The sequence below is a fragment of the Gadus chalcogrammus genome, chromosome 7, assembly GCF_026213295.1.
Source record: "Gadus chalcogrammus isolate NIFS_2021 chromosome 7, NIFS_Gcha_1.0, whole genome shotgun sequence".
Taxonomy (NCBI): Eukaryota; Metazoa; Chordata; class Actinopteri; order Gadiformes; family Gadidae; genus Gadus; species Gadus chalcogrammus.
In genome coordinates, this window is record NC_079418.1 from 16,603,072 (window position 1) to 16,611,130 (window position 8,059).

Below are 8,059 nucleotides of genomic sequence, written 5' to 3' on the forward strand. Positions count from 1 at the left end.
TTGCCAACCTCTTCCTAGATGGACACGGCTGTGCTCACAATTAAACACTCTCTCGCTCTCTCTCTCTCTCTCTCGCTCACTCTCACACACACACACACACACACACACACACACACACACACACACACACACACACACACACACACACACACACACACACACACACACACACACACACACACACACACACACACACATCCCCTATATACAGCGGCTTCTGACTCGCCAGGCGTACAGACTTAGACACACGCATGCAAATAAATCCACGGATTCAATGATAAGAGTACAAGGAATACTGAAGCTGTTCTGAAAAATCCTACCTCAACCCAGGAGCTCTGTGTAAACATAGCATTCGGTATAATAGATAAAAAGTGTAATTCTCATTCTTCCCAGCTCTCTGTCTCTGCTCCTCTTCCCTTCAATTTTGTGCCTTTCTTTTTTCAAGCGATACTTCAGCGGAAACTTTAAACTCTTTGGTTCTGTACTTAACAGTCTGCGTAATCCACAGCTGCGTCTGTGTCTCTCCGTTTGTCTTTCTGCTCTCTTGTGCGCTACTCTCACACCTTTTCCCTCTCAGATGTTAAGATATAATACAGTATCTGGAACAGGACTCCAGGGAAGAGTAGTCAAACCCAGAGCAGGGTCCCTTTGCAGACTACAGCTGCTCCGACGTGATTGTCCTGGGTGTGATAGTTGTATTTACATCACAGTAGGTCACAGTGGGGTCCGTACAGGGGGAATAAATAGCACTCTTCTTCCTCCCTTCACTCCAACCCTCCTCTTCCTCCTCTCTCTCGTCTTCTGTGCTCTTCCTGCTCTGCTCATCTACCTCCACCCCTCAGTAGCCTGCTGTGCAGGCATGTCTGCCTGAGATCTATGTGTGTGTGTGTGTGTGTGTGTGTGTGTGTGTGTGTGTGTGTGTGTCTGTGTCTGAATGTGTTTCTGTGTGTGTGTGTGTGTTTCTGTGTGTGTTTCTGTGTGTGTGTGTGTGTGTGTGTGTGTGTGTGTGTGTGTGTGTGTGTGTGGTGTGTGTGTGTGTGTGTGTGTGTGTGTGTGTGTGTGTGTGTGTGTGTGCGTGTGTGTGTGTGAGTGAGTGCCTGTGAGTGTATGCAGTAATGGAAAGTTCCAGGTTCCTGAGCTCCATCTTGCACTGAGCCAGGTAGTTCCACTGATTGGTATGTTGGTCTGTTGTGCTCATTACACTAATGCACCAGACTCTATTACTGGGAGCTCTTTCATTTGGGTAGCCTGGAGTTTCCACTTTTATGTATGTTTGAGTTTGTGTTTGTGTGTGGTGTGTGTGTGTGTGTGTGTGTATCAATGTGTGTCCTTGTGTTTGTGTTTGTAATAGTGTGTATGTGTATCTGTGTGTGTGTGTGTGTGTTTGTATACATGTGTATCTATGTTTGTGTGTGTGTGTGTCTGTATGTGTGTGTGTGTTTGTGTGTCTTTGTATCTGTGTGTGTGTTTATATGTATCTGTGTGTCTGCGTGTGTCTGTGTGTGTGTGTGTGTGTGTGTGCGTGAGCGTGAGTGTGTGTGTGGGGGCTAGGAGGAGTCAGTGGGGGTCTTCCCTCCTCCGTTGAGCAGAGCTGAGGCGCTGCGGCTCTTGGTGGGGGTCCCGCTCCCTGACCGCGAGAACTCCGTCAGGTCGTGGAGAGATGGCTCCCTGTACATGGCCACTGAAGACACACACACACACACGCACACACACATACACACAGATACACAAACAGACACACACACACACAGAAACACACACACACAGAAACAGACACACACACACACACACACACACACACACACACACACACACACACACACACACACACACACACACACACACACACACACACACACACACACAGAAACACACACACAGATTAAGGCTTTAGCTGAATGTGTGCTCCATTAGTTGAATGTCTGGGGCGCTGTACCTCCGTCCTGGTGCGTACCTTTGAGGGGTTTGGGGATGAAGTGGGCGGCGGCCTTGCTCTTCTTCACGTGGTTCCCCTTCATGACTCCGCCCTCCTTGTTGAGGCCCAGGTACCAGGCCCTGCCCGAGGCCTGCTGGCGGTACATCATGGAGGAGTACGTCACGTAGTAGTTCTCAAACACCGACTCCTTGAACTTGCACTCCGGGGTGAAGTGTTCCTGTAACGCAGGAGGGCGGGGCCGCGGCATTAGTTCACATGAATGAGTGAGTTAATGAATGAATTGTTACGGTGGAACCGTCAGCTTGCAATGTCACGTTCTTCTCCCAAAGACTAAGCCCTTCCACTGTAAATCTCCTACTGGAAGATACCAACAAGCTGCAGGTGGAGGGGTGGCCTCATGATTCCTATGGAGCTGAGCATGGAAGCCGACCTAGCGTTGGTGGCTCCACCCTAGCGTCGACGGAACAGCTCACTTCCTCCACCTTCACGCTGTGCTCAAAGTCCAAACTATTTCAACTTTGAAGTTGACTCATCGAAGCGAGTCAAAGCGTGAAGCCATGTTCCAACACCCATCCTACTCTCTGCTGGACACTCATTTTGTGTTGACCGCGACCCCGGAGATGGTATGAGCCATCGCACACTGACCACATCTGAGTCACTGGCCAGCGCATACAGAAGCAGCAACATGGACTACTAAAGGTCAGGGTCAGCAACACTGACGCTGAAATAATGGACGGACGGGGCGTGTGAGTGGATGAATGGATGGGCGGATGAACAAAACAATCATAGACTCATCCATTCAGCCGGGCCTGTCCCTCACCCTCTGGCTAGAGAACCCCCAGTCTGAGCCAATCACCCCCCCCCCCCCCCCCCCCCTGTAGGCTGTAGGCTCTGAAAACAAACTGCAACAATTTGATACTGCTGACATCTGCATTTCCTGACTCCTCTGTCTCCATGGCAGCCGGCTCTCTGTCCAGAATACCAACCAGCCCCACGGGGCGGGCGGCCGGGGGGGTGGGGGGACGCACGCACACGCAGAGGAGGGCCGCCGTCGGTCTGCTGGGTGCAGAGACATGTACCACGTGATGTGATGTTCAAGGGGGCCAGCGTGTCTGAGTGTGTGTGTGTGTGTGTGTTCCAGATGCCGACGTGACTGGGTGTGTGGGTATTCAAGGAACTGAAATGACTGAGTGTGTGTGTGTGTGTGTGTGTGTGTGTGTGTGTGTGTGTGTGTGTGTGTGTGTGTGTGTGTGTGTGTGTGTGTGTGTGTGTGTGTGTGTGTGTGTGTGTGTGTGTGTGTGTGTGTGCGCGCGCTTGCGCGTGCGCGTGTGTGTGTGTGTTCAAGAAGCCGTCGCGACTGAGTGTGTTTGCGTGTGGTTTTGGCTCCATCCATGGAACAAGTCAAGCCATGCACTCTGGATAACAAACCAATTAGTTTGTCCACAGGCCTGAAGCTGTGGACGTTCTGTATTGTGTTCCATGAGCCAAAAGACACTGGAGGCTGACCGGTGTGAACGCGTAGACGATGACTAAACTAGGATTCCCATTCATTCATTTCATCAGGCACACGACTGTGACGCTCGGAACACAGGAACAGGGGCATGAAATCCAATAAGGGGATACAATCATTTGGAAATCAATGGAATAAGGAAATTAAACAGTGACAACAAGCACAACACGACAGACAAACAACAGACACACACCGGGGCACAGAGGTGTGCCCCGGTGTGTGTCTGTTTGTGTGTGTTGCGGGTGCATTTGTATATGTATGTGTGTGTGTGTCTGTTTGTGCGTGTGCATGTGTTTGTATGTATGTGTGCATGTGTTTGTGTGTGTGTGTGTGTGTGTGTGTGTGTGTGTGTGTGTGTGTGTGTGTGTGTGTGTGTGTGTGTGTGTGTGTGTGTGTGTGTGTGTGTGTGTGTGTGTGTGTGTGACTTACAGAGGTGTAGAGAAATCCCTCATTGTTCATGGCCAGATACATTTTGGTCTGGACACCCTGAATGGCCACAACACGCAGTCCCACTGGAATCAAATTAAATATAGCTGTACGCACACACACAAACACACACACACACACACACACACACACACACAGAAGATAAGACTTTATCAATACATGGAGGGAAATTCAGGTATTACAGCAGCAGAAATAAAACAAGAGAAGACGAGTATTCAAAAAGCACACACACACACACACACACACACACACAAACACACACACACTCCACAATAAGCACATACGCTCACTGCAATTACAGAGACACCACGGATCTCACAGCATGAGAGTGATTATATTGGTATCACACATTTAGAAGGACAAAGGTTTTATTTCTAAAGGCCATGTTATTTTGACTCATCGCATCGCATCTCATTACCTAAAAGGCTGTGTGTTTAACAGTTGTACAGCATGTAGTCTCTCTAACAGTTAGCTTGAGTGAATACAGCAGTTAGTCGCTCCAAAAGTTAGCCCGATGGGTGAATTCAGCAGTTAGTCTCTAACAGCTAGCCTGAGTGAATTCAGCAGTCAGTCTCTCTTACTTTTAGCCTTGGTGAATTCAGCAGTTAGTCCTCTAACAGCTAGTCTGATGGGTGATGTAGTCTCTACATCACCCATCAGACTAGATGACAGCTAGCCTGATGGGTGATGTAGTCTCTCTAACAGCTATTCTGATTGGTGATGAAGTCTCTCTAACAGCTAGCCTGATGGGTGATGTAGTCTCTCTAACAGCTATTCTGATTGGTGATGTAGTCTCTCTAACAGCTAGCCTGATTGGTGATGTAGTCTCTCTAACAGCTAGTCTGATGGGTGATGTAGTCTCTCTAACAGCTAGTCTGATGGGTGATGTAGTCTCTCTAACAGCTAGTCTGATTGGTGATGTAGTCTCTCTAACAGCTAGCCTGATGGGTGATGTAGTCTCTCTAACAGCTAGCCTGATGGGGGATGTAGTCTCTCTAACAGCTAGTCTGATTGGTGATGTAGTCTCTCTAACAGCTAGCCTGATGGGTGATGTAGTCTCTCTAACAGCTAGCCTGATGGGTGATGTAGTCTCTCTAACAGCTAGTCTGATTGGTGATGTAGTCTCTCTAACAGCTCGTCTGATGGGTGATGTAGTCTCTCTAACAGATAGCCTGATGGGTGATGTAGTCTCTCCAACAGCTAGCCTGATGGGTGATGTAGTCTCTCTAACAGCTAGCCTGATGGGTGTCGATATCGATCGATATCGATCACAGCTCTGTTTAGATTTAATTGTTGTTTAATTGCCTCCATTCATCCCACCGCCTCCTCCATAGGACCCTGTGCACGGTGCTCCTCGCCTAGTCCTCATCACGGGTGTGAGTGTGAGGGATACAGCGAGTCCCAACGTGCAGCGAGAGAGAACAACCAGGCAGATTTCCTTCACACCATTAAATAGACCTTTCTTCATCTGGCTCTGCACTTATTTTGGGGCAATTATGGCGTTTTTTATGCAGTACATTCATATTGAAAATGTGCTAGGAATGTAGAGAGTCACTTAGTTCCCTCTGGGCTGGGCTCAGCTGAGTGATGAGTGAATCCTGCTTGACTCCTGCCTGTTTTCTTAGAATTCACCCATGGCGACCTCTGAGCTCCTGTCACTAACTGGACTGACACAATGTCAGAGTAGAAGCAATAAAAAAAAGAGCAGGCCCCAATAATGTCTTGAATGGCCCAGAAATGGAGGTCAGAGCTGGACTCACTGAACGTGCTGTCCTCATCCTTGGTTCCATCGATGGTTCCATCTGGCTGCATCTGGAGCTGGAAGCCCTGCCGGCTGGACAGCCTGGTCACTATGCCCTTTAACTGGGGCTCTGGGGTCAGAGGTCAGGAGGGGAGGGGGAAGGGGGAGGAGAGGAGAGGAAGGAGAGGAAGGGAGGGGAGAGGGGAGAGGGGAGATGAGAGAGAGGAGAGGAGAGGGGAGAAGAAAGAGGAAGAGGAGAGGAGAGGCGGGGAGGGGAGAGGGGGAGATGAGAGGAGAGGGAGAGGAGAGGAGATGAGAGGAGAGGAGAGGAGAGGAGAGGAGAGGAGAGGAGAGGAGGGGAGAGAAGAGGAGAGGAGAGGAGGGGAGAGGAGAGGAGGGAAGGATATATGATGTGAAAAGACAGGCGGACAAAATAACACGTTTTAAAGTTCGGCAAAGTCAAACAGACAGCGAGGAGGGTCAAATTAGAAGACAGTCATGACAGGAGGGAACCAGATGGATACAGAGAAGAGGCAAACGGGAAGGGAGGGAAGGAAAGGAGGTGGCAACAGTTAGAATATGATATGAAGTACAGAACCTTCCAGAGTCATGTTATTGCATGACCATAGCCTCTGCAGGAAGCAGGAAGTAAAGAAGGTACCCACATCGAAAGCTTGCTCCTTATATCCAAAGACATGTTGTTCATGCCACAAACAAATACCTTGAAAATACGTTATTAGCTGCTGGTCCATACCTGATATGAGGCAAGGCTTTTTTTTTCCCATTACATTATGGTATAGAAAAGACACCTTAAAGATGGAGAAGGTGGTTTATGTTTGGTGGTCGGTTGTGAGGGTGGTGCTGATGGGGGTGAGGATGGTGATGGTGGTGGTCGAAGTGCAGCTGATGGCTGAGGTGGAGTTCACTCCTCTGCAGACCTGGGGGTCGCCTTCTCTTCCGCTTTTTCCTCGAGCCAAATAATTTGACGCGCGAGAAGACGTTGAGTTTGCTGGGCTTCTCGTTGGGTCCCTTGCTGTTGCTCGGACTGCCCGCCGTGCCGCGGCACGAGTTCACCTTCTCGCGCTCCCGTGCCTGCCGCTTCTGGCGGATGAGGGAGTTGGCGATCGCCGCTGCCCGAGACATGGTGACGGTCCCCCTGGCGGGGCGAAGAAAGGCTGTGTCCCGGGGATCTAAACCCTCCCCTCAGCGAGCATCACAACCCGACTGCTGCAGTCTCGCGGATCTCCATAATCAAAGCCCGACCAGAATCATCCATCGTTGCGTCCCGGTGATTTCGTCAAATCAGTAAACAAATCCTGTCTGCGCGCAGTGGTTTTCCGTCCGGCGACACATCCCCATCCGTTTGAGTTCAAAAGTATTCGATTAGTGTTGTTGTTGTTTTTGTTATCCAATAGGGTCGGTGGTCCCAGATGTACGACGGTCCGCCCGGTCTGGTCTGCTGGTCGGTCGGGGGGATCAACAGCTTGGTCCGTGTGAACGGGCAACAGGGACGCTGTGTTGATCACTGCAGCTGCTGCTGCTGTCACTGCTGCTGCGCGTGGGCTGCACCGTGGCCCCCTCCCCGTGTTCTCGGGGGTCTCGCGGACCTGGCTGGGAAATGCAGTAACTCCGACCTACTGTCAGTGATCGGGTCCTCGCAGCGCCGGGGGATTCAGCAGAACAAAAATGGAAGCATGATGCATCCGTGCCGTTCATAAACCTAATGCAGCCCGTACTAGTCCAGCTACCCCCCCCCCCCCCCTCCCCCCGCTCTCGCAAATATCGGAGAGAGAGAGAGAGAGAGAGAGAGAGAGAGAGAGAGAGAGAGAGAGAGAGGAGAGAGAGAGAGAGAGAGAGAGAGAGAGAGAAATGGGAGATGAATGGGGGGAGCGTGGGAAGGGGAGTAGACTTGCGTGGAATCAATCGCTCTACTACAGTAAGAGCACCTGTTGCCCGCCAGGCCCCACGTGGCATGGTGTTTACATGTTACGCTTTATATGCGAGGAGGGGTCAGGTTAAAGAGACACACATGACATTTGTAGAGATAGGGAGGTGGGGGGGGGGGGGTAACGCCATATAAAGAACATGCGTATGATGTAAGTAAGCTAATACAGTGGTAGGGACAGAGGTGACTACTGTCCCCCTACAGAACGCGTGTGGTTCAGAGAGATGGTTGGCGAAAGAGAGGGAAAGAGAGAGAGGGGGAGAGAGAGAGATGGGAGAGAGAGAGAGAGAGAGAGAGAAGAGAGAGGGACGAGAGAGAGCAGAGAGGGACGAGAGAGAGAAGAGAGAGAGACGAGAGAGAGAACGAGAGAGAGAGGGCGGAGGAGGGAGAGAGAGAGAGAGAGAGAGAGGAGAGAGAGACAGAGAGAGAGGAAGAGATGAGGAGAGAGAGGGGGGGAGGAGATGGAGAGAAAGGCGAGGG

The 8,059-nt window shown here is 50.6% G+C and overlaps 1 protein-coding gene across 4 annotated transcripts in view; it reads right to left on the reverse strand.

Annotated features, from left to right (window-relative positions):
* Nucleotides 1-1,041: 1,041 nt before the first annotated feature.
* The window catches only part of fgf13b (fibroblast growth factor 13b), a 12,465-nt gene continuing 5,447 nt past the window's right edge, over nucleotides 1,042-8,059 (reverse strand). For 3 of the 4 annotated variants that reach the window (XM_056595461.1, XM_056595464.1, XM_056595462.1), the window contains exons 2-5: nucleotides 5,654-5,764; nucleotides 3,876-3,979; nucleotides 1,955-2,153; nucleotides 1,042-1,681 (exon numbers count right to left, since the gene is read on the reverse strand). In XM_056595461.1, coding sequence (XP_056451436.1) covers nucleotides 1,548-1,681; nucleotides 1,955-2,153; nucleotides 3,876-3,979; nucleotides 5,654-5,764 — 548 coding nt within the window. In that variant the 3' untranslated portion in view covers nucleotides 1,042-1,547. Of the gene's footprint in view, nucleotides 1,682-1,954; nucleotides 2,154-3,875; nucleotides 3,980-5,653; nucleotides 5,765-6,388; nucleotides 7,156-8,059 lie in introns of those variants that run through there. The other variant, XM_056595463.1, reaches the window with a different exon arrangement.